This window comes from Ictalurus punctatus, chromosome 2, assembly GCF_001660625.3.
Source record: "Ictalurus punctatus breed USDA103 chromosome 2, Coco_2.0, whole genome shotgun sequence".
Classification (NCBI taxonomy): domain Eukaryota; kingdom Metazoa; phylum Chordata; class Actinopteri; order Siluriformes; family Ictaluridae; genus Ictalurus; species Ictalurus punctatus.
Genome location: NC_030417.2, coordinates 18,891,358 through 18,918,724, shown reverse-complemented (window position 1 = coordinate 18,918,724; position 27,367 = coordinate 18,891,358). Strand labels below are relative to the sequence as shown.

The 27,367-nt window shown below is 38.3% G+C and overlaps 1 protein-coding gene across 7 annotated transcripts in view; it reads right to left on the bottom strand.

The window, feature by feature from the left end:
* rbfox1 (RNA binding fox-1 homolog 1) overlaps positions 1 to 27,367 on the bottom strand; it is a 325,104-nt gene that overhangs the window by 152,059 nt on the left and 145,678 nt on the right. The window contains exon 1 of one of the 7 annotated variants that reach the window (XM_017459796.3): positions 1,070 to 1,508. The exons of 2 other annotated variants lie outside the window; for them this stretch is intronic. In XM_017459796.3, the coding sequence (XP_017315285.1) occupies positions 1,070 to 1,174 (105 nt within the window). In that variant the 5' untranslated portion in view covers positions 1,175 to 1,508. Of the gene's footprint in view, positions 1 to 1,069; positions 1,509 to 27,367 lie in introns of those variants that run through there. 4 more of the 7 variants (XM_017459820.3, XM_017459777.3, XM_017459829.3 and 1 more) reach the window with 4 other exon arrangements.

Here is a 27,367-nt window from a genome sequence, read left to right as displayed (position 1 = left end):
AGCATACACTACTGTGCATACAACATCTTTAGTGTGGAATTAACACATATAAAACTGAATTAATGTCTACACTACTGACTCATTCTGAGTGTTAGATTAACACTTATACAGTTAAATTCATTCCTATAACACAGAATTAATGGCTATGTTATTGAAGTGACTTATATACTATTAAATTAATTTATTTAGTGTTTAATTAGCACATATACTACTGAATCAGCAGCTATACTACTGCCTCATATACCCAGGATCAATACCCACCAGTAATAAATAAATAAATAAATACATTTGATCAGATATTGGAAAATAAAAGGAATGAATTCGAAACATACAACATACATAAATAAGAAGCATACACATTTTTAAACAAAACAAATATCAGATGAGTGTCCATATCGGATTAGGATTCAGTATCAGTATTGTATCGGAAAAGAAAAAGTGGTATCGTATCACCTCTACGCATAAAATTACTTATTTAATTATTTCATTATTGAATTAACTCGTATACAACTGAATTCACTTCTTTACCGTTTAATTAACATCAGCACTGCTGAATTGGCACGTGCAGCGTTGAAACGACGTTTACGACATTGACTAAGGTCCACGTGCACCGAGAACTGTGCAAGATTTGTGCATCATTAGAATAAAAATGTGGGGGGGAAAGCCGAAAAGCTGTGAGACGTGAGTGCTGTAAAGTGCACAGTCTGAATCTGAAGGCTCCCATTACACGCACGTGCACAGACAGAAAAAACAAATATATAAACGATGCACGCGCGCGCGCACTGGCGACGCACACAAAGCGCAGAAAGCATGGTTAAAACAAAATAACACACACACACACACACATACACACAGAGGAAGGCGGAAATGAAATGCAACTTTAAGCAATAAATTAACTATTGTGCATCATGTTTAATCGCTCTGCCTGTACACTTCTTCGTGCGTGCAGTGATTTTAAGTAACTTCACGCACCGCACTCAGACACACACACACACACACACACACACAAACACACGGTAGGCTATCTCCTTCTCTTCTCTCAGATATCCAGCTAAGAAGATCCGCTCACCTGCTGCAGGTAGACGAAAGTCAAGGCGCACGAGGAGGACAGCTGCGGGCGCGCTCCCACCTCAGCCAGTGCCACGCACGGGGCGCCCGTGAGCGGATGCAACATCTCCTTCTTTTTCTGCTCGTGCTGTTGTCCTGCAGGCTGCTCCGTCAAAATTCAGTCTCTCTCTCTCTCTCTCTCTCTCTCTCTCACACACACACACACACACACTCGGTAGGCTCGATAGCGCGCGAGGGGAAAACGCGTAAAAAGTGCCTCGTCTCGCGCGTGCCCTAGTAACAGATGCTCACACAAAGCACGGGGTGGGTAGATTTTTATAGAAAAAAATATATATACAAAAAAAAAAAAAAAAAAAGATTTGGTGAACGAGTTAAATTACACCTCTGAGTCCAAGCTTGCTCTCAGAGTGCCGCTCACGCCCGGTGTGTTTGACCGATTTTTTTTCTTCTTCTTTTGCGCGCGCCTAATCATCTCCGCTAGGGAGGAGGAGGTGGATGAGCAGGAGGAGTAGGAGGAGGAGGAGCGACGAGGGGTGGATGAAGAGGTAGAGGGTGGGGGGAATCCCAAAACACACACACACACACACACACACACACTCTCTCTCTCTCTCTCTCTCTCTCGCTCTCTCTCGCTCTCTTTATCAGTCCCGATCGTATTTCATGGGTTTATATTAATATTTATCTCGAGCACGTACGTTGCAAACACGCACGCGCTTAAAACACAAAGTGCAAATAATAATAATAATAATAATAATAATAATAATAATAATAATAATAAATGCTGTTTTGCTTATAAAGCAAAACAGTATGTTGGCCTTCACTAGCCAACATACTACTACTAATAATAATAACTACATACAATATAAAGATATGCCAACGTCACGGTTTTTCAGATATGACCAGCATTAAAGAACACTGCTCCCACACCTGTGTATGCATTCATGAGCGGAAGTGATGACACAAAGGAGCCTAAAATGGCACCATATCAGTCCAACACTTACTAATAACAAGGCAATAGAAATAGATTTCACTACTCAGTAATTACTTAGCATCCATCCATCCATCCATCCATCCACGTTCTGTACCGCTTATCCTTACTGGGTCCCAGGGAATCTGGAGTCTATCCCAGGGAGCATGGGGCACAAGGCGGGGTACACCCTGGACGGGATGCCAATCCATCACAAGGCACAATCACACACACATTCACACACCCATTCATACACTACAGACACCTTTGGACATGCCAATCAGCCTACAACGCATGTGTTTGGACTGGAGGAGGAAACCAGAGTACCCGGAGGAAACTGCTGAAGCACAGAGAGAAGATACAAACTCCACACACATAGGGCCACTGTGGGAATCAAACCATCGATGTGTGAGGCAAACATGCTAACCACTAAGCCACCATGCCCTCTAATTACTTATCATTCTTCAGCAAATAATTACTCATTAATGCTTCAAGATCAAATCTGATATTCAGATTTTTTAAAAATGTCTTAAAAAATTTTAATGACAAATATTATTAATAAACAATAACATATAGCTCCACCCCCAAGCTTCCATGTTAACTTACAGAAACTCAATCACCTGATTTCATTTATATAAGGAATTAAATAGCGTCTTAATATTACACAGTTATGTAAAGATATTTCCCAATTCCCCTTAAAACATGTTTATGGATAATTGTTCTATATGTGTATGTGTATATGTTTTCGTTCTCTTCACCCTGCATGTTTGTGGTACATGTTATAGCCTTAATAGGAACAAACCACACCTGCACATTCAGAAAATATAATAATATTCAAAATTTAATAATATATTCCTAATGCAGAGTGGGTCAAAACAGTCAGTTCCAGCACTCAGAATTATTTAAAAAGATTTTATGTATTAAATTAGGTTAAAAACCAACAATTCCTGAGACTATTTAAATGTTAACTATTCCTGAGACTATTAACTATTTCTAGAAGAACCATAATATAAATAAATAAATAAATAAATATAGTAGTATGGATGTAATAGATGGCACAGGATTTAGGAATCAATATATCTGCTCAAATGTTCGTATCTTGGTTAAATGAAGGCTAAATGTACCCATTAATAACATAATAATATGCTTATGTATTGTGCAAACTTTAAAAAAGTGTGAAAAAGTGCTCTGAAAAAAAATTGTGTGAAATTGATACAAATAAAAAAGTAATTGAAAAAAAATGTGGAAAAAAAAGTGTTTGGAAAGCAAACAAGCATGCAATATGCCATGCAAGTTATTAAAAATGTAATGTAATGCAATATGCTTATTTTTAAATGTAAAAAATGTGTGAAACAAAACAAAATAATGAAAAAGAGAGAAAGGAATGTGCAATCTACCTTGTGATAAATAAAAAAACGCTGAAACTTTAATATGACATGATTAAAAACATTTGAATCATTTGACTCATTTATATGACTCGTTTGAATCACAACATAAACCATTTACTAGACACTCATTTTTCACTACATGCACTATAGTCCGATAGCGCTGCAGTAATATAATAAAAACATACGCTATATTGTCCAGACCAGGTTTAGTGAGGACCCAAGCCCTTTTTTTATTTTATTCTCCCCGGCAAGAAAGAATCATCCTAATGATGCAACATGCACACAGAAATTACTCTGCTAGCCAGGAATCATAAATAAAACTAGCTTACCATCATTTTGCTCCAGGCTACACATGTAGTCTCTGTGTACTATAAAAATATATATACTGTATATACAACACATTTCATCAGCCGGAGGTGTGTTTCGCAGTCCTTCGTCTCCATGAGCATGACACACTGCAGCGTCTCGCTGCTCCAGCACTGATTTTAACCTCGTGCAGGATTGCTTAATGAGCTAATGAGGTGTATCAGGTGAGTTGGAGGAAGAAAGAAAATGCTGAGCGACAGAAAGTATCATCTGAGAACTAAGTGAGGAATAAAACACTCTGCATCATGCTGTTATTGGAAAATAAGCAATGAGTAGGTGGTGTGAGGAAGCAGATCAGTACTTCCTAAATAACGATCGTTATTGATTAAACTACGACATGGACTATTTATCCATTTATAGTGACGTTTAATTTTGTTAAACATCCACAAAACAAGTTATCACGTACATTATAGCAGCAATAAACAGTCGTTCCTTCAAGAGCTTTTACTCCCTCCGTTACCAGAAACCACAAAGTGTAAACTTAAAGCATAAACAAGGCATTGACACTGGAGACTCCTTCCACAAACATTACATAATCAGTCATCTCCTTACACAAAACTTCACCATATCAGCAATTATATCCTGTTTTTTATTTCTACTCTGTTTATGTAGCGTATCCACCATTTTGTTACTATGGAAACGTATCAGATTTCAGCTGCACTACTGTCAGAGCTGTCTGTTATAGAAAATCTGACCAATCAGATTCCAACAGTGCTCTTTGAATTTGTCACCTAACTCTCTGTGAGAGAAAAGCTTGCTCTTTCGCTTCATAACTCATCTTACGCAAACATTGAGCAGAACTGAGCTCGGACGTTTCAACGCGAAGCCATAAATAATTTGTCACGCGTACACGCCATTCGGAGTTCAAAGAGCGTCAGAGTCAAATGGTGCTTAAAGCAAACCGAAATCTAATAATAAATCAAACATTACAGCACACACGAAAAAATAAATAAATGAAACCTTTAAATTGTCCATGCTGAATCTTTCATGCGTGTTTATTAATTGATTCCTTTAACACCAACTGCATGGGAAGTTTAAACAAAAATAAAAAAACAAAAATATGGGTTGCAGATGTGCATTATGGGAAATGTTCCCTTCTTCTTGCTCTCCTCTACTTCGTAATGCCTTCAGGCAGTGATGCTTCACCCCCCGCCCCCCCTTCTTTTATTCCACGTCTTGTCCATCTCCCCGCGTGTTTTCCCTTCGTGCCTCAGAGTGCAAAACAGAAATCCTGACCACTGACCCGTGTGCACAGATTGTCATCTGTGCCATCATGTGTGTGTGTGTGTGTGTGTGTGTGTGTGTGTGCGCGCGCGCACCATGTTTCCTTCCCTACAGTGATGAAGCATGGCTACCCTGTGCAGTGCATCTGTTCTCCTCAGGTCTTTTTTGCTGAATAAGAGCAGCTTTTTTAGGGGGTGGGGGTGGGGGTGGGTGTGATGCTGGGGTTGGTGCATGTGCTCAGTCTGGCTCTTTTAAATGTCTTGTATAATACATCATGTCATCTGTGTGGGCTGGCGACTCTGGAAAGCAAATCATGTCTGACCTTGCATGAAACTTGCGATGTTACTTACACATGATCATCTTGTTGCACTAGCAATAGTATATCGCAATATTTTCTCCATAGCGTTCCTGTTCTGTCAGATAGAATTGAGGAGAATCTAAATATTTGAACAATTAAGCCAACCTAAAAACAATGACACTGGAGACTCATTCCATAAAAGTTAAATAAATGTCTCTTTCCAGAAAACTTCACGATATCAATGATCACACATTTAAAAAAAAAAGTTTATGTCCAGCCCTACAAATGAGCTATTATTAAAATATTAAAACAATAACTTATTAGATTGAGTGACCAATCAGGATAGAGAATTTAACAGGCTATACTATAATAACCCCATTTCTATCCATATCCATAAATATCTATTATGTCTCCCTGCTCGAGCAGACATTTTAGCCTCATAAAGGATGCGTTAGTAATCTATTGAGCTGAATCAGAGGCGGAAAAACACTACAGCGTTGTCTAAACATCCCAATCACATGATTACACACAAATGATTAAACACGGAGCGTCCACTAGACGACTCAAACGATTCCCACAAGTGCTCATTCTTCTCCTGCACAAAGCTTAGCGTTATTATTATTTTTTTCAACTCACACAAAGGATCTTGACATTTTAAAGAACCGAAAGTAATTACGGTCCAAATGTGGTGAATATTATTATTATTATTATTATTATTATTATTATTATTATTTAAATAGATCTTTAAATAAGAAGAGATGTGACTGAACAAAAAAATGGTCCACTTCAGAGAAATAGTAAGTCAGGACAGTTGCAGATAAACATTTTTAACTCAAACATAGTACGTTTGGTGGATAAGTGGTTAATGCCATGGCAACACTGTTTCTAGGTAACAGGGAACTAAAAACTAGCTAATCAAATCAGCTAAGAATTTCACTAGCTAAGTCATTTTTACAAGCAATGCAAAGGCTTAATTGCGCTAAAACGGAGTTCAGAACGTCTGAATTATCAACATTTACCTCAGATATGTTGATAAATTGCTGAGAAAACACTCCGCATGGCATAAATCACACTGTATTTATGTATAACGTTGTCTGTTATTCAAGTTTTCATGGCTTGAAAAATGTCAAGACGGTATCATGTTGTCTTGAAAAATGTCAACTTCGAACAATGTTTAGTTTAAATTTCAACTACCCAAACAATGTTCAATGTTCTAGAAGCTTCAATATATTTTGAAAGAGCCCAGCATTCCTGGGATTAGAATTCACAACCTTCCGCTTACTACACTCAAACCCTTACTTAAACCCTTATGAGTTCTTTGGATACTTTTGATGTTCTTTATTTGAATATTTTTCACCAGCTAATCATGTATGCTAAAAATTTAGCTATCAAAGTCCTTTATACAAGAAAAGCAAAGGCTGAATTGCACTGAAATGGAGCCAAAAATGTCTGAAATATCAACTTTTACCACAGATATGTTGATAAATTCAACATAAGACTCCATACGGCTAAATTCACACTGTATTTATGCATAGTATAATCAAGCTTTCATAGATGCCCCCATATTGAAAACCGTCAATGTGGTATAGTCTTAATATGGTCAATATGGTATCTTGAACTCGGTTAGAAAATTTCGACTTTGAACAATGTTTAGCTTAAGTTTTAGCTTTAATATCAACTAGCTGAACAATGTTCAATGCTCTAGAAGATTCAATATATTTTAGAAGAACCTGGCATTCCTGGGATTTGAATTCACAACCTTCCTGTTAACAAAAAATGGTTTCTTAAGGGTTCTTTGGATACTTAGGAGGTTGTTATATAATTCTACATCATCCAAGAGTTACCTTAGGAAAAGAAGAAGCTTTTAATGTTCTACATTTTATGTTTGTTTTTTTCCCCCGTTATTGGAAAATTACAACTACGGGAGGGGGGGGGGGGGGGTGGGGGTGGGGGGGGGGGGGGTGATGAAGCAGACTTACTGTTACCACACTGAAGTTGATGATTTTCCTATAAAAGCACTTCCTGTAGTGTTTAATTTGTCTCACTCCACAGCAACTTGCCTGCAGTTACAAGAACTGCAGTTCTATTTATTAATTAAAAGAATGACATGTCATGTTTTATCCGGTTATAGTTACTTTTAATGTTGTTGAACATCCATGAAACAGCAGCAGTAAACAGTCATTCCCTCAGTAGGCTCTATTTTTTCTTACTCATGTAGCTATTAAACACACACACACACACACACACACACACACACACACACACACACACACACACACACACAAAGCATCTTCTCATGTTACAGAGTAACCGTAAAAAAGCGTAAACTCCTCAGTTACGGTTACAAGTTACAGCTTAAGGTTACAGTTTTACTGCTGACACTGGAGACTCCCTCCCTAGATGTTAAATAAACATCTCCTGACAGAAAACGCCACCATATCAACGGTTATACATGTAATGAAACAAAATGAAAGGAAAACAAATCAATAGCTTCCATAGAGGTAAATAACAGCTGTGGTAGAAGTAAATAATAATAAACAAAGCTCATTGAATGTGTACCGGGAGAAATATTACCAAATTATTTTGTGTTCGTAATTATTTCGCGCTCGAATGACTCATCATGGCCGACCGGAACACTCGCTTCCCTCAGACCAGTTTCCCAGATCCGAGTACAAGCGTCACAAAAAACATCTTTCAGTTGTTTCCAGTATGTTTTTTCAATAATTACAACAAATGAAATGCAGACAAGCTCGTGGGCTCATAATAACACAATCCTGCTTCAGAGCTGTAGCGTTGCTGCTAATTTTGCTTTTAGAAACATTACCAGCTATTTTTGATTTTCCTTTATTTTTTTAACTTGGAGTGTCTGAGCAGATAAGCCATGGCAGTGTTCACCACATTGTCATTTAGGATCAGGATTGGTGTCGGATTGTGCAGATTCCACGAGGCCTGGGCTCCATTTTGGCATCAGCAGCTCTGACAGACTAATAAGGGAGGACTGGCTGCCTCCACCCCACGTCAGGAAAGTGACAGCGGCACACCAGGTGCCCAAACATGTGGGGAAGATTGATGAAGTCTCGTGGAGGTGGATTGTGCCTGAGCCGTTGTTAGTGTTAGCGCGGTTTTTTTTTTTTTTTCCCCATTACGAGCCCTGGTGGTCGGCTAATGTAGAAACTAAATCAGGATGATGGGCAACATCCTGAGCAACAGGAAATAAAAATATGCTTGAATTGTTTTGCACTAATACAGTAATAAGTAAGGAAAGAAACAATAGGCGTTGTTCTGCTTCAGGAAAATAATCAATGATAATGTGGTGTGATGAGATGTAGTGACTCCTACTTTTATAACCCAGACAATTTTCTTACAGCAGCACATCCTGAAGTGTTTTAATCCTTGCAATTTTCCAGTGCTAACATTGAAGAACATCAAAGTACTTTTTATCCATTTATAGTTACATTTAATGTCATGGAATGGCAATGTAACAAGTTGTCAAATATGTAACAGCAGTCTATGAACCGTCATTCCCTCAGTAGGCTCTTTTTTCTCTTTCTTGAAGGTAAGAAGACAAAAAAATTTTAACAGAGGACCCACAATGCGTAAACTCTTCTGCCCTTAAAAGTTACGGCTTTGCCTCTGACCACTGATGCTACAGACTCCTTCCATAAATATGAAATAAACGTCTCATAAAACGATAGCACACATAGTTTTAATGGATCGTCCATGGTTCTATGGATCGAGCTGTTACTATAGAAACGAGAACGTATTAGAAGTAAACAACTGTCTGAGCAATCAGGATTAATTAAAAATAAATAAATAAATGAAGCACTTTGCTTGTACAGCTGATGAAGAACCTTGATTTAATCCAAGGATGTAGCTTTGTATTTTTCAAAAGGAAAAAGAGAGAGAGAGAGAGAGAGACAGCAAGTGAGAGATAGAGAGAGAGAGAGAGAGAGAGAGAGAGAGAGAGAGAGACAGACAGACAGAGAAAGAGAGAGAAAGAGAGAGAGAGAGATATGCTTTCAGTCTAACTAGCATTTGAATCCACAATAGCTCTTCAAATACTTCAGCATAGTGACAAATGCTTTGGCGGTCTTTTAAAATTGAGTTGCTGTGGTTTACATCACCTGCATTGTGTCTTCACTCGGAGCCAAAGAGAAGAGCACACGACTCTGTGAGGTGATTAAATTGACCATTATAATGACAGCTACAGCCGCTACAAAGCCTTGCGCCTTAAATTCACATATGTGCCATAATATAGCAATTGTAATTGTCTATAAATAGAATACATTTGTGATACAATAATCTGTGTGTGTGATGCAAACGTGCAGGCTCCCAGGAAGAGAAACCTGCTAAGAACCGACTCCCGTTGCGTTCATTTAAAGACGCCCGGACACGAGAATTTCATCATAGCTGTGATGGTTTATTATTAAAAAACGCTTGATATTTTTAGATTGGTTTCTGATGTGAGCTTGTATCTAAAACATTTTGAACAAACTACACTTTCAGAAAGTTGTTGAGAGAAATCACCAGCGTTATTGCTAAGTTAATAACCATAATAATAAATATAGAGTTTAACGTTGTGTTACACATACTGATATAGATCGCAAAAAATGGACGTTTGGATGTGTTAGGTTCTTGAAAAGTGGACTGCATTTAAAATATCACTGTCTACTTTGCCATGACTGGGTGGGGTGGGTCGATGGGGGTGGGGCTAAATTCCAGCCTATAAAAGAAATGGAAAGGAGTAGTGTGAGATGACGAAACTAGCTAGATCTTTCGCGTGTTAATATTGTAAACCGCCATTTTCTAAGGGATGTTTAAAATGAGGTGATTATTACAGAAGATTACAAACTGCACCTTTAATATTACAAACTGCATCTTTAATATGTACTTTCATGAGGAAGAGCAGTAATAATAATAATGTAATTTCTGTATAGTAATGAGAAACTTTTCTGAACCAAATAAACAAATGGCTAACAAATTAAAAAAAAACAAAACATCATCACAGGTCTAGAAATATTTTTTAAAATTACAGACTGCACCTTTAATATGTACCTTTAAGGGACAACGAAGTAGCAAGACTCAAATCATGTAATTTAGGTATTTAGGTATGTGTGTGTGTGTGTGTGTGTGTGTGTGTGTGTGTGTGTGTGTGTGTGTTCAAAAGTAAATGTTGAGAGAGACCCATGAGTGAGAAATTTGATCTATTACATCTAAGTGTAAAAATCGTGGCTGCTGTTTCTTTCCACAATTATAACCACACTCTCAGGAATAAATACGCCAAACTTGACATTCCGTTGTCACTGGTGTCCTTAATGTGTATTTTAAAAGTGACTAGAGCATATTAAAAAAGAAAAAAAATACTTTAAGCACATAATTGGACCTTAAGGACCCTTTAATGCCCTTTAAAGATAATTAAATACTGTTAGACATTTCTGTCATTTTTACAGTTATTTACAATATATCACCCAGTATAATACTGCAAATTCTCTTTACAGTAAATAACAGTAATTCCAACTGCATCATGGGAATTTTCAAACACCATATACAGTGATTTACTGTATTTAAATTTTTTTTATGTATATTACTGTATTTACCATAAAAAAATTTAAAAAATAATCTTGTGTACTGACAATTCCTGCAGATTTGTGCACCCGAATTTAACTTAGGTTAACATTTCCACATAAACATTAGCTTTCCTTTTGCTGTTATTAGTTTTGTTTTCTATTTATTCCAGTTTGCTGCAGTCGCTGTTGGTTTCATATTTCTACTGCACCACCACCGACTGTGTTGGACTGCCCTCCTGGTTTTGACCCTAGTCTGCCTCTGTTTCTGTGTTTGCTCATTCCCTGGCTGTGAAGATAAGGACTGTCCTACTGTTACCGACCTCTGCCTGTCTCAGGCCCTGTTTACACTAGTGAGTTTTTGTTTTAAAACGGGGTCTTAAAATGAAAACGATCCTCGTCCACACTGGCGTTTCCGCTGTGTTTCAGAAACAATCTCCATCCACACTACATGACCGAAAACACATGTCACATGACCAATTATGCACACTGGGCGTGCGTATAAGTGTAAACAGGAAGTTGGTTGCTAGTCCCCGGCAGATACAACAATGAGCATGATGGCGAGGAAAAGCAAGGATGTCTTTTTTTAAACATCGGGTTTATTACTTTCTAGTCATTCTATTGTCCTTGGAATGTTTTTTTTCTTTATAAATATGGATAATCACGGCTAGCATGTACTTAATCAAACTCCATACAAATTCAAATAGTTCACTTTATTTGTGACATTAATACACTGGCACATTGCAGTGCAAACATAAACGATACATCATGGTATAAACAGGTGCATAGGTCACTTAAGCAGTCATACACTTGTTATGAAATAAAATAATAAGGGATATCGTTTCTTTTAAACGTAGGTTGTTTTTTGCTGCTCTTAATGTGGACTGCTCAAATGGCTTCTGGGTGAAGAAACCTTGTCACCACGCGTCTCGCTCATTTCCCCTCGGTTTCATTGTCCTCTCTCTTTTGGTCTAACCCAAAACCGGCGTTCCATGTAGGGCTTATGCCGCTTGAAATGAGATTTGTTAGCGATTGCTCTAATCATAGCTTCATAGCCTCTTACGCATGTAGGCAGCTGCAGTATTATAAAATACAGAATTGAACAGCACAATGGCTGCTAAGAATGACAACAAAGCCAGCAAAGCTTATGGTTCAGTCTCCGTGTTGTTGTGTATATGATCAAGGTAGCGTAATTGTCATATTGTAGGGGTGACGAATCAGGGAAGGATGCATAATGATCCAGAAGACCCAATCAGGGGGCGAATGTGGGCGAAGCCACGCCTTTGTTTTCAAAAGTTTTCGTTTTGTCTGTTTACACTGAAACGCGCTCCCGGAGTTTTCAAACTAAAATGGGGTCTTAGAAGTTTCCAGAAGTCTCGTTTTCGAGGGTCGAGAATGCTGGAGTAGTGTAGACGACAGGCGTAACCGTAGCAACAGTTATACATTTTAAAACAAAAATGCACTAGTGCAAATAGGGCCTCAATCTCCATAAGCCTGAGTCCTTCTGGTTTTTCTGCAGATATTCTTCCTGTTCTCGCAAGCTTTTTTGTCTTGAGGTTTTTGTTTGATTCATTAATGAACTTTTGTTCAAACTCAGCACTTGGGTCCTCATAGTTCTCGTTGCTTCATGGTTATAAATTCAAAGTTTATACTAATTTGGAATATTTTAAATAAAGATTTTGATATTTTGTAAAACAAACAAAGAAACAAACAAAACAAACAAAAAAACAACTAAAATAAAAAATTGTCTGTTTGGAGTGAATGTCAGTAGTACTTGTGTAGTTATAAATCTAGTGTAATTTATAAAAATCGAATTTATATTTAGTACAAATGAAAGAATAATTAATCAATAAATAGCCTAGGATTACAGTAGTGTACTGTTAACCTAGGTTTTTTACAGTAACAGTACTGTACTACATAATTACAGTAGCATTTAGTTACTGTAAAACCGAAATACGTTTATGGTACTGTAAATCTCAATTACAGAAACATACTGGCAACAGTGTTTGAAATGACCATTTGAAACGATTTGAAAAGTCTAACAGTCAAGGTACACCACATGATACACCACAAAAAAAATGCATCCTTCATAGCATCGAACCATCAAGATTGATCTATCATATCAGGAGCGCTACGCTGTGTGGAACGATCCACAGACGCCTCCATTTTTGTCATTTTTTAGCTACTGTTTTGAGCGATGTAAATTTCCCTTATAACCTTTTTAACACTATAACACATTTATAAGTGCTTTGTTTACAGTTCATGCGGTGAGCAGCCATGTTGATTTCAGGTCACTTGCTGAAGTCGTTGTTGATGAAACCATCTCAAGTTGGACATTTTGAAGTTGAAGGAACGTTTTACGAGTTTAGTCGCAAGCAGCTCAATCCCCACCTTGGGTTGACTCTGAGTCAGCATCATCATAACAGTCGGGGATCCTGTTTTTTATTGTATTTTTTCTTTTCTTTTTTTTGTGCTTGCCACAAAATATTTCTGGTTTTGCTGCTGATCGGAGTGGAAAAGCTAATAAGATTATTCTAGTATGCTTTTTTGTATTATTAAATGTGTTGTATATTTATTTCAAGCACAATTTGGGCGCAAGTCAGTTTACATGACAGTAATTACGGAAACAGATGGGAGCTCAAAAACGCGCCACTGCAGAGACTCTGGGCTCCATGACTGCACCGGGGACGACTGGGGGGCCGGTGATAGGGGGTGGGAGCCCAGATTGCGCAGCAGCTGAGACTGCCTTTCATTAGCGCGAGCGCGTGCGCGCGTGTGTGTATGTGTATTCAGAAATGTAGAGTCGTTTGTTATAGCGCGCTTGCCGTCGCGCGCTACAGGGCCTGCAAATTGATTGCCGGGTGGGACGAGTCGCACGATCCTTAGCACCTCTGCGCATCTGGCTCACAGGAAAGAGGGGAAGGGGGGGAGAAATAAATAAAAAGACACTTTCTGCTTGTCCACCCCCAGCTTTTTAGGCTGACAGCGCCTGCTGATTTGCGCTCCTGTCGATGCAATAAGACGCCGCTGTCCTTTTAATTGGTGACAAAAACAATCCGCGGCGCAGTTAATCGCCTCGGTGGAAACGCGCCAAAGAAACAATCAACCCTCCTCCTCTTTTTCTTTATTTCATTTCTTTCTGGAGATCCAGGAAAACAAACGCGAGAACTCGTGCATCACGGAGAGGTGCGGGTCAGCGGTGAAGGTAGCTAATTGGATGGCTGCGGGAGCGCGCATCATAACAAGTGATGTGTTTGCGACTAATTAATCTCACAATTCACAGATTGTGCACAGAGAGAAATACATAAAATAAATAAAGGGAAGAAAGAAAAGCATGCGAAGGGCGTTGCTTTAACGCTGATCCGTTGTGACACGCCGTGCCAAATTCCGCGTGACTCCCGGCCCCTGCCATTACACTGCTTTAGCTTCCATTAACGTGTCACTTTCTGTTGGAGCACGCGCTCGCCAAAGGAATGCGTTATGACAGCACCGGGGGCCTGCCACGTGCGCTGACACCAGGAAAAGCCCCAGAGCTGACACGCGCCGACACGAGTCCATTAATTAAGCGCTTAATATGCGCGCACTCAAACATTTCAACATCTAGGTGTTTCGGCGTGTTCGCCATCGCGTCCTCCTTCTTTAGGAGTTCAGAAAAAAAGATCATTATGAAGATCATAAAATAAAACCGCGCGTGCAGATGCACATCTACACAGACGCTGTGAGGGAGATGAAGCAGAAATGAGGCAGAACAGTTACCACTGATTTCAGCTCCAAAAATGGTGTGAAATGAGATTTCAAACCAAAGGGTGCTTTAGAATCATTATTGATAATTTAAAAATGGCAAAACGTGCTGATGGGGAGCCCCCCCCCCCCCCCCAAAAAAAAAAAACAACAAAAAAAAAACAACCCCCCCCTCCCCCCCCACAAAAAACAAACAAACAGAAAAAACACACCAAATATCTGATCTTTTCTTTCAGGAACAAAGAGCAAATTGCATCAAACAGCCTCGTTTAGATGTTTTAATAAAGTTGTGTGTACATTTTTTTGTAGTAACAAACTGAAGTACAAATTCTCACACGCATCTAACCAGGAGCTGTGATGTGTCGTGTGTGCTGGAGAACTGTATGGAGTAAAGGATAGTCGCTAATGCCTGTGCAAAATAAAAGCTGCTAGTCCCTCCGGGATTTAGTGATTTTGCGATCGCGGAAATGAGCAAAATCAAGGAAATTTGCCACAGATTTTCCACAGATTTGGGCCGAGACGCGTCATGTGACATCACAACGTGCATTCAGCCAAAGCCCGCTTTAATTCACATACGTCGAACATGACGTTGCATTCACTGCAAAAGAGCGTGCAAAACTGAGCGTGTAAATTGCATCGCAAATTTTTGAAAACAGCTGGAGTGAAATCAAGCATTTTTGGCCATATCAATCAAAAGAAAACTTTGTAAATCCTGTATGGGCTGAGTTGGTAGATTTATCACTAGGTTCTATTTTTTTTTTTCAAAAAAATTGCTAAATTGGGATCTAAAAAGTTGGCAAATATAGTGATAAAGCCTGATTTTCTTAGTATGTATATTGAAAAATGGCAGTTAGCCATAAAATACCAAACTTCAAACGTCTTTACCTTTACATTTAGCCACACCCACAAAACTTCATAAAAGGCAAACAACTGAAAATGCATATAAATTACATATAAACAGTGAAAGAGCACCTCCTAAGTGTGGCGTATGCCAAATCTTCCAATAACGCAGCTCAGCCATTGCAGCTCTTCCTCCTTTTATAGGGCGCCATCAGTTTTGTCCTGATTGAATGGCTAGTCTTATTTGTTTCACGAAAATTTATTAAATTGACAACGCAATCCGTAGATAACATTGCAACTCATCAGCAATGCTACGATTTGAAGACGATCAATTGAGGGTCACATTAGTGTAGGAATAGAAAGAAATGTATGATACCAACATTTATCCAACTAACTAGATTTTTTTCATGAACATGGCATTTCTTCTGAAATCCTCTTGCGAACAATTTCCTGAATAAATTTGTTTGTATCCATTGACTTTCGTTCTAATTTCCAGCTTTGCATTGTGGAACAATAGAGACATCCATACTGCAGGAACATTGCAAAGGGACGCTGTGCTCGAGTCATTAGCATATCATTAATTAGCCTCCCGCTTCCTGATGATTAGCGGAGAGCAAAGGGCCTCCACAGGGACGTGTCTTCATTTGGGAGGCTGGTAGGAGGCAAAGCACGGTTGGAGGAGTGAACTTCTCCAGAAACATGCGCCAACAGCTGAATTAGGAACTCTGCAGGGTTTCATTACAGCCAGAGGGCGCTAGTGAGACAGTCCAAACACTAACGACAATCGGGTGGGCTAAAATGTTTATCTATAAAGAGCTGAAGTGACAAAGTTTCTCATTTTATCAAAATTAGAAAGAGTAGTGGATCCTTCTTAAAACTAAAACATGTTAGGATTAATACATCAGTCAGGATTCAATCTGCTAGCTAGTATTCAATTTAACTAGCTAGCTGGCAATAGAAAAAAAGCATGCTTTTTGTTCAAATTAAATAACTAGATATAATACATGTCTGTTCTGGGAATAAAATCCCTTCACAACCTGAAGATTTTTTATGTAATGTGCATTTAGTGATTCTTTTACAGCTGAATGCAAAAGTTTTGACCCCTTCTTTCTGAAAATGGGGAAAAAAATTTACTTATGTCTTGAATTGTTGCCATGTGGCACAATTTCATGTTTTTTTGTAGATATTCCCTCCCATCCTTTCCCTCCTAGTGCAAAGGTTTACACCCCCTTAGCACTAAATGAAAAGGATTAAGAAATTAAAATTATAACAACACAGCATTTTTTGTGTTGGGTTTCACAAATAAACCTGAAATCCTTTTGAGATTTTTTTTAAAATGAGCATTTAGTTGAGTGCAAAAGTTTACACCCCCTTGTTCCTGGATACTAGGATGGTTATGGAGGATAAAATGTTTATCCTATTTAATTTTCCTTATGTTTTAGATTGCTGTTTTGTTAAATTTTTGCTGTTTTGAGAAATACCTGGATGGCGTACTGCTTCCGGCGAGATTTTTCAGCATGCAACCGATGGACACTACGTGAGTCAAACAATCACACAATGCAATGGGACAGGTGTGGACGAGATCAGAAAAAAAAAGTGGAAGACTGCGTCGGCTCTTATTAAGTATTAAACCTTGGTTAAACAGGACTTGTTTAACTATACCTGAATAAATTGTTAAGTTGTTTAAGATTTTTGTGATTAAGATGACATCGAAGGTCACATGACAATGCTAATATGGCTGATGTAATTTCGTTCTGTTCTGAATTTTCCTGTTGATTATGTTTGGTATTTAAACCCCTCGTGTGTCATCGTTCAGACGCGACGATTGAGTGTTTGCACTGTACCAAGCCTTTGTCCTGTGTTTTCATTTCTGTTTTTTTAAATCTTGTTTCTAGTTCTTTGTTGTGTGCTTTGCCTTGCCTGCTTTATGCCTGTTTGCCGATCGCCTGAACTTTGCCTGTCTTTGTTTATGCTTTTATGCCTTGCCCTTTGGATTACATGTTCTTAATAAACCTCTAAACTGCACTTACATCCGCCTCAAGACTCAGTTCGTTACAGGTGCAACTTTTGTATGCAACTGTAGGGTTGTTTTACACCTGACTCAAGATGACTTTGGCAGTGCCGCTTGACAAGCAGTAGTGGTAGCTCAGTGGTTAAGGCATGGGACTTTTGATTAGAAGGTCATGAGTTCAAATCCCAGCACCCTAAAGTTGCTACTGTTGGGTCCTTGAACAAAGCCCTTAACCATCAACTGCTCAGTTATATAAATGGGATATATCTAAGTCAATGTGGATAAGGGTGTCTTCCTTATGTCATGATGAGATTGGTGTGTTTTGATTTGTTTTTTTGAAAGCGTAATATGACATGCTCAGATCATTGGCGGTCAATTTATTGTCACTGAGACCAAAGAGAGCTGATGACAAAATTCGTATAAAAGCTGCTATGAGGCTTGTCTAAAATCAGCCAATAGGAGGACTCCAAACTCACATAGCAGCTACAAATCCAGCTGTGGCGATGACGTAAAGGAAACATTCTAATGGACAGAAACAAAGTTCACTTTAAAGAGCATGTGTCTTCTCGTGTGCAAGCTGATTTCCGGATTGTGTTGGATGATGATGTAAACTACTGTACGTTTATCATTAGAGGACTTTATTGTATAATCCGACACACGTTATCACACTGTCTGTTATAGAATTCAGCCAATATTTTATTTTGATCTCGTACAGTGTTTATATACAAACAAGGAATATCAGATCTGACATATTTCCATAATAAACAACGCTTCTTAGTGTGGTAGTATGCCATTTATATCAGGACATATGCTTATTCCAGGAGTCAGAGAGCTGGTGAATAATGCATACTTCCAGCTAAAAAGTCGAAACCAATAAATGTTTTTGTTTTCGCTGGAAGACAGATGGGGGTGCTACTTTTAGCATGCATGGCTACATCTCTAAAGTAAAAAACCCAACAAAAACAACAACAAACTTTCTGAGCGTTTGTAGAGAAATTAGACTTTGATCCTGAGGTGATCCAAAATCGACACGCATCCAAAATCTATTTCTAATATGTGTAATGACCTGACTCAACACGACTCCATTAGAAAATTACGCTAAGCCTGCAGGTTAGCGAAACGGCCCTGAAATCAATTGATGGATTAAACAAAGCAAATCTGCGAATTGCCAAAAAAAAAAAAAAAAAAAAACATTAAAAAAACGATCCTCGTCACTTCTTTCCAAATGAGCTGTTCTCCAGTACGATCGTCAATTACCTCCTCCAGTTTAAATAACCACTGATGTGTACACAATACTTTTCTTTTTCTTTTTTCTTTCCCGGCATATTCGTTCAACTCCCACAGCTCATTAAAAGCCCTTCCATTTATTTGCTGTGTGCTCAGGTCCTTAAATCTGCCACAACATACGAAAGCAGGCCAATTCTGTTTCTCCCTGCAGTGTTAATAGAAGGCACACGCTGCTTCCTCATTAATTATGGCGATGTGGAAGAAACATCCAGCACCAAACAGCTCCGAGAGAAAACATCTCCTGAGCAGAACGCACGCAGCGGGACGGACGAGGCTTAAACACTTGCCTGGAGGTCACATCTGGACGTCGCGTTATGGTTATGACAGGACATGTTCGATTTCATCTCTGTACTGTGAGGGTGAAGTTCAGCTCCTCTCACCCGACCACTTCACCTCCACAGGATTGCTTTCTTTTTTTTCTTTTCTTTTTTTTTTTTTTACAGCAAATTGAACTCCAAACCTGTCGTGTCAGCTTACAGATGTGTTATGTGAAAGGACTGTGTTATTTGTTGTTTGTTAATTACTGTTTATGATTATTGCAGCTATTTCAGTGGAACTCAAACCCTGCATTGCAGTCATTCCGTGGGAAAAAAAATAAATTAACTGTCGACACGACTGATTGCTGTAGACTAGTAAAGGTACTTAAAGGTGCTCTTTAGAACCCTATCAGATAAGGTTTCAAATGGAACCCCTTTAAGAAGTTAAGTATCTTTATCTACTGTACATGAAGAAGGCATTAAAGTGGAGCACTTTAATCCTATATGATATGCATAATGATACAGGTCATTAAATATAAACTGTATGTTTCATTTTTTTTAAATCAATGAAATAGATAAATAATTGTTTGAATGAGAGTTTTTGGGGAGTTTATCTTAAAACAAATAAATGTCAGAGATTTTTATTGAAAAAATATATATAAATATATATATTTAAAATAGTAAGAGAATTCAAATGCCTAAATATACTTTTATCTATTATTAGAAATGACATGTTAAATATTTAAAAATGATAGAAAATATATGCAGGTACAGATGTTTAATTAATTAATTAATTAATTCATTCATTCATCACTGTCAATCAGAATTGCGACCCCTCCCTTCCTCCCCCTGCCAATTCCCACCCCCAGCCGATCTGCCCCCTTCCTCATACATGACCTCACAGAGTAACACGATTGGCTAGTGTCACTGTGATTGACAGGAGCAGGAGTAGAGTATGCTCCTCCTACTCAGAGAGAACGGCCATCAGGCGTTATCAAGATTCGAATTTGCGATCTTCGGAAGATATTGGAAAACAAACTAAACATATCTATCTTAAGTGCATTTAAAAATGTCCTGTAGGTAAAATCCATCCATCCATCCATCCATTTTCTGTACCGCTTATCCTTACTGGGTCAGGGGAAACCTGGAGCCTATCCCAGGGGGCATGGGGCACAAGGTGGGGGACACCTTGGAGGGGGTCTAGGCAAAATCATGAATCCTTAAATGAATCCTAGAAAAGATTTTCCAAGTTGATCAATATTTAGAATGCTAAGAACCCTTACTCATCCAAAGAACCCTAGAGGAACCCTTTTTTTATAATGTAACTTTAGCACTGACAATGAAGTGTTGCACATGTAATACTGCAAGGAAGGAGAGAGAGAGAGAGAGAGAGAGAGAGAGAGAGAGAGAGAGAGAGAGAGAGATGGAGAGAGAGGCATGAATAGGAGCTGTGACAGTGTTAAAGTCTGGAACTTACTTAAATAAATAATAATAACGAAGGGACATTGACATGGACGGAATTAAGGCTGGGTTGCAGTAATTATCCAGCTGCTGCAGCACCACGGTGGCACGGATGAAAATGAGCACCAATTATTAAATGCACCACAGAGAAGATATAACACTACATGAGGCCGACGACAGGGCTCATGCTGGTTCACATCAACTCTATAAATTTTCGAATGGAGAGGAAGCTCAGCATTAATATTCTGATCGCCTCCTAGATACGGCTAAAATGTTTCCATAATAAAAGCATTTGAGTCCTGTGAGCCACGTTGTGCTGATGTGGGCGGTCCTACATGGAAAGCCTAAATATTCCCCAAAACAGTATGATATTATATATAGTAGATCTGCTGCTGTAATACAGAATAATACAGAAATTACACACTGTATCAGCCATTATGTTACTACAGATGTAAGCGCTATTTAGAAGTTTACGTGAGAGTTACTGACATGGGGGGGTCTTGTCTAAAACTGAGGTGTGTCAGTTACATACAAAACTGAAGTTCACTTTTCTTGCATGATGGTAGCTCAAGCATCAAGAAGTTTTAAGTCCAGTGCCACTGTCTGCTATTTTAATGCAACCTTCAAAGTGTGGGTTGTCTTTAACATGAGATAAAATGACATCCTCTGCACACATTGTAATTTCCTGACCTCGATTTTGTATCTCGTGGTCTTGTGGCTTCATTAAGTTGTGTGCCTGATTAACTCTCTACAAAAAACTGAAAGTGCAAAATAATAGGATGTACTGGATCAAGTGCTATTTTATAAGCTGCTCAATAATGGAAGCCATTTTTGTTAAATGAAACCAAATTTGTCACAATTACAAACAACAATGTTCTGGCGATATATTAGACTCCTATTGGATTCACTTAACCTTTTCATTCATATATCAAACATACTGTATGTATGTATATATATATATATATATATATATATATATATATATATATATATATATATATATATATATATATATATATATATAAATATCAATTTCTTAGTTGTAATTTTTAATTTGCTTTTATGTTACATGTTATTCCAAATGACAACAAAGGGGAAAAAATGAAATCTTCTTCAGGTCTCATTTTCTGTCCCTCATTTTTGGGGGGTGTTAATAAGATGGTCTAGGTGCTATTGAAAAGCCTCATCTTAGACGCTACACGCAAGTGATTTCCATAATCTCAATAGGGAGCCTCAGTGTGTAACCCGACAATGAATATGAGGAAATTTCCCCAAGTAAATAATGACATAACTTTGGGAAACACTGACAATTGTTTAAAGTGCTATTTACATAAAACTAATATGAAGTTCAGGTTTTATTTTGGTTAATGTGTTAACGTTTCTCTGCCGGAGGACAAAAAACAAGAGATCATTTTTGCAAACACCTGTTGCATCATTTAATGAATCCATAACACACAGGTTTTAAGTGACCGTTTAACCAAACGCCACTAGTTTGTATTAAATCAGATGACCAAAGTGAGTGTGAAATGAGCAATTCATCGACTGGATCAACATTTGCCATCTCTTTCCTCCTTAGCAGAAGCTCCTGAAGTCGTTTGCACTGTATTATCCCGGGACTTATTAGCTCGCCGTATCGTTGCGGGCCCTCATAGCAAGATAACCCTTAGCCAGCCTTATCACCTACGCACAAAAGCGCCGCGATCCAATAGGCCTCTGTGTAATCCATCTCTGTCAGCCGCATTACGGAAATTACCTGTCACAAGCATCATGGTCCAGATCCTGTGATTAAAACACACACACACACACACACAAATAAAATTTGTAATTTGGAAATAAAATGCCCAAAAGAATATGGGCTGATGCTTGAAAAGTGTCCCGTCCTTTTCCTGTTCTGTATTAATTGCTGATTAGAAATGACGACATTGACACTTGTGATGAGGGAGAACGCAGGAGAACCTCGCAGGCTGCTTCTCGAAAACACACAACAATCTTTTATTATCTTTCATTCAGATAGCCAAGTGTTCTCTGTCAGCTGCTTCATTTGTTTATTTATTTTGATTTATCTGAGCAAAAATGGATTTAAAACCTATTAGTAGGGCCTAAATATCTGACCGTTTTGATATTATGAGGACATCTGCCCCCATTTTCTTTTACAGCTTTTATTTAGAAAAAAAAAAGAGCCAAAGGGTTTCCTTTTGTTTAGTGAGGTTAAGGTTACTGTTAAATTTAGGTAGATAATTAATAATCAGGTCAGTAGAAGGTCCTCACCGGGATAGTAGGACAAATGTGTGTGTGTGTGTGTGTGTGTGTGTGTGTGTGTGTGTGTGTGGTTGTGTGTGTATGAGAGAGAGAGAGAGAGAAAGAGAGGGAGAGAGAGACAAGATCAGAAGGTGTAAAGTGTGACCTGAGTTCAAGAAAGCCTTGTAATTTGCACTAGCACAGATGTTGTTTCTCTTTTCACTACCAATAGAGTTTTCCAGAGAACTTCCAGCAACAAACAGTGGACATTAACACACAAATACAGTCTCCAACCCTACACGCACACACACACATACACACTCACACACACACACTAGCTTAAGCACAGTTTAAAATAGAAATGGCAATGATGCCATCGATTGAAAATGTTCCAGGGTGATAAATGTGTTAATATAAAAGTCTTTGGCGATGCTAATGAACTCTCTTCCGCTCCCGGCATGTACAAATGGAACGTGGATGTCAGAGATCAACTTGCGTGAACGCTTCTTTTAGCACACGCTTTAAAAGACACGCATAACCTAGACTTGCAAGTGCCTCTGATCTCCACAAATTACTCCATGTTTATCTTCCTCATCGTTCCTGCTTACTGAAGAGGAAACGTCTTCAGGTTCACACTAATTAACGCTATTTACTGCACGCGTAAGGAATCTCAAACGAGTTCTCAATGCTGATTGGTCAGAAGGTGTCAATACTGTTTTTATAGTAACAACTCATTCACATGGAATTGCACAGCGGATGCTCCATGTAAACTGAAAAAAAAAGTGAATAGTTGATGTGGTGCACTTTTCTCTAAGGAGATGTTTATTTAACATGTATGGAAGGAGTCTCCAGTGTAAAAGGTAACTTTACAGCTTTGTGGTTTCCTGCAACACGAAAAGCTGCGTTTTTTTTCACTTATTAACTTTAGAGATTATTAAATTAAGAGAGAGAGAGAGAGAGTGAGAGAGAGAGGGGGGGGAGAGAGAGAGAAAAGTGGTGAGACTGATGAGAGAGGGACTGTTTGTTTCAAGGATGTTCCACAACATTAAACGTAACTATTAATGGATAAAAAAAGTCCCATTCTTTAATTAATAAAAATCCAGATTGTAGGAAAAGTCCTGTAGCATAAAATTAATAAAACACTTCAGAATGTTGCCTTTATTGGACAATGATCAGTTTCAGAGCGGTAAAGATTCCAATTTATGGACGGGGCTAAATTCTGGGTTGTAAAATTCTAAATAGAAGCTCGATGCAACAAAACTTACCACTGAATAGAAATATTGTGAATCTTGTTTTTTATTGAACTAAGTATTTCTTTGATTATCACACGTCTAGAAACACTTTCAAAAATGACAAACCACACCTTTAAAAGAAGATTTTTAACCGAAATGGAAAATCAGATACAGATACATGAAACCCAATCCCAAGAAAAAGAAAAACGTGTCATCTCTTATTTAATTTATTCTATACCTATGCCAATAAAAATGATATAAGCCTTGGAGTCGGAGATGGATATAACAACTTATTTAGTATAATTTATGAAACGGACTCAATTATGTCACATTTAACATTTTCTCGATATATTATGTGACTGGTGAGAGTAAAAATGTCACCTCATCTTCATGGATCAAAGTTATATTCAACGCCTTTCCACGCCACCCATAATTCTGTTTAATACCCCATGTCTGTCTGATAGGGAAATGTATTCATAGTCACACAGCACTGTGGTTTTTTTTTTTTTTTTTGGATTTTGTTAGCAGACAGATGTGACTTTAAGAGTCTGAGAGAAGCTACACCGAGTGCTGTTTTTATTCATAATTCACCACGGTCTAAGGTTATCCATCTGCCAGGTTTAAATAGAAAGGCTGCACTATTTGGGCAAATAGAAATATCTGTGTGTGTGTGTGTGTGTGTGTGTGTGTGTGTGTGTGTGTGTGTGTGTGTGTGTGTGTGTCAAAGTGTCTTATCTGCATCCAAATTCTGCTGGATGTACACTATATGATTCATATGCAGAATTTATTATACAAGTCCACTTTTACTTCTTTGGTGTCTCATTAAAAAATACATTAGAGGAGGGAAAAAAAGTGTCGTTCAAAATTACAATTCTAACATCACTGTGCTGTATTTTCTCGATTCGTTTTCTATAACTGCAGCTCTGAAAGTAGTGCATCTGGAAACGACAGATTTATAGCATGCTATATTAATCGTTCTAGTACGTTATCGTTTCTATAGTAACAGCTAATGACAGCTATTATCATTTACGGAAGGAGTGTCCAGCATTTTATCAGTGCTTTCTTTCTGACACGGAACAGCCATTTTTTTCCGTCTGATTAACGTCAAGAGAAAGAGAACAACCGTTTATAGCTGCTATAATGTACGTGAAACCAGGAAGTAACCCCCCTCAGGAAGTAACGCACAAAAGATACGTGCGTTTCTTTTATATGACGGGGTTTCCTTGATTAAAAAGTGGAATATTTATTATCATTAAAAATGAACTATTCTGATCATGTACAGGCTGGAACCGTGTACCTCCCAGACGGATTTTAGGGTTTAGTGTATGAATGGCGTGTAAAAAATAAGTGTATAGGGATATAACCGATATACAAGTACGTTATTCAGAATGAACAGATGTGTCGTAAACAAATACACACAGATAAGTATAGGAGGAGCACTGTTTTTTGTTTTACCACAAAAATTCAGAAAAAGAAACCTTGTGGTTGAGGCCATGGCCACTTTTGGTTTAAATCCAAGAAGAGCTACAGATAGTGGGTGTGAGCGATCGACTTCGCTGCAGTTGGGAAAATAAGAGCATTATGAAACATCGCCGTCAGCGAGCGGCATTGGAGAAGACACTGTGACAGCATGTCTGTTAGAGGTGGACAACTGATAAATAATTTAAAGCCCAACATGCTATATATATATATATATATATATATATATATATATATATATATAGCATGTTGGGCTTTAAATTATTTATCAGTTGTCCACCTCTGTATATATATATATATATATATATATATATATATATATATATATCTTCTCCTCTTCTCTTCAGCCGTTCACGGCCCACTGCAGGGCGTAGGCCTCTGTTGAATACCGCCACCAACTACGATCCTGTGCCCTTTGTTGCCAATTGATTCCAGCGAACTTTCTGATGTCATCAGCCCACCTGGCCTTAGGTCGTCTCCTTGGGCGTTTAGCTTCCAGTGGAGTGCAATTTAGGAATGCAGACACCCATAAACACTATATATATATATATATATATATATATATATATATATATATATATATATATATATATATATATATATATATATATATATTGGGCTTTAAATTATTTATCAGTTTTACACACACACACACACATACACACACACGAACACAAAAGAACCTTAATGTGATGTCATTATGCGACTAATCACCAACGTTTGCATCTTAAAAAATCATTATTATTCATTTACGTTTCCATTCAGCAGGTCGTACCCAGAAGTAAAGCTCATTCTCTTATTGAAAAGCTCTATTCTATTATCTCGGCCCTCTCTTTTTTTATTATTATCATTATACACAAAGATAATGGAACGAATCCCAAGGAATCGCTACAGATGATATGGGGACGATACGGCTGAGGAAAACAGCACGCAAATCTGCCAACGCGGGCGCTCCAATGGCGCTTTGTCATGATAAATAGCTTGGTAATGTACATGGCTCGTGGTGGAGGGATAGACGGCGCGTCCGTGCTCGGTCATTCTCTGTCGCTTTTCAATAGAGTGTGAAGCGCAGGAACACTCTCCACAGGCGGCTCGGCGTGTTTGACACAACACGTTCTATCCTCTCGTCTATCGAGGCCATACTACAGCTAATGATGTTCACCATTGTTTCAAAGGTTTCCTAGAAAAAGCCTAGTGTGTGTGTGTGTGTGTGTGTGTGTGTGTGTGTGTGTGTGTGGTTTTATATCTTAATGGGGATGAATAAGGGTGTTCCCCCATAAAGATGGGAATACCCAACAAAATAGGATTCAGTAACATATCAGCATACTGTAATAGACAAGTACAGTAATAAAAATGTAGAAAGTTTTCATATTTAAAAAAGTTTAAGGTTAGAGTTAGGATTACGTCAGTAGAAGGTCCTCACAAGTATAGCAATACAAGTGTGTGTGTGTGTGTGTGTGTTTGTGTGTGCGTTTTTTGGTTGTTCTTATTTTGTTTGGTTTTTGTTTGTTTGTTTAGGTTATTATTGAGGTTTTGGGTGGGGGGGGGGTCTTGTGGGGACATTTAGCTGGTCCCCATGACTAAAACTGTTTCTTACCACATTTAATTGTTTAATTAATTTGACAAAAACTGCTGTTTTCATTAATAAATAGCCTAAAGCTTTTTTTGTCGCTGAGGTTAAGGATATATGTCAGTGGAAGGTTGTCACAAGGCTATTATGTTTTTATACATCTTATTGGAAGCCAAGTGTCCCCACAAGGATAGGAATATCGGACAGTTTTAAACCTATGGAGACATTTGGCTGGTCCCCAAGAGGAAAACCGATTATGTTTTAGATGATGTCAGTGAAAGGTCCTCACAAGGATAGTGAGTATGTCTCTGTGTGTGTGTGTGTGTGTGTGTGTGTGTGTGTGTGTGTGTGTGTGTGTGTGTTTTGGGGGTTGGGA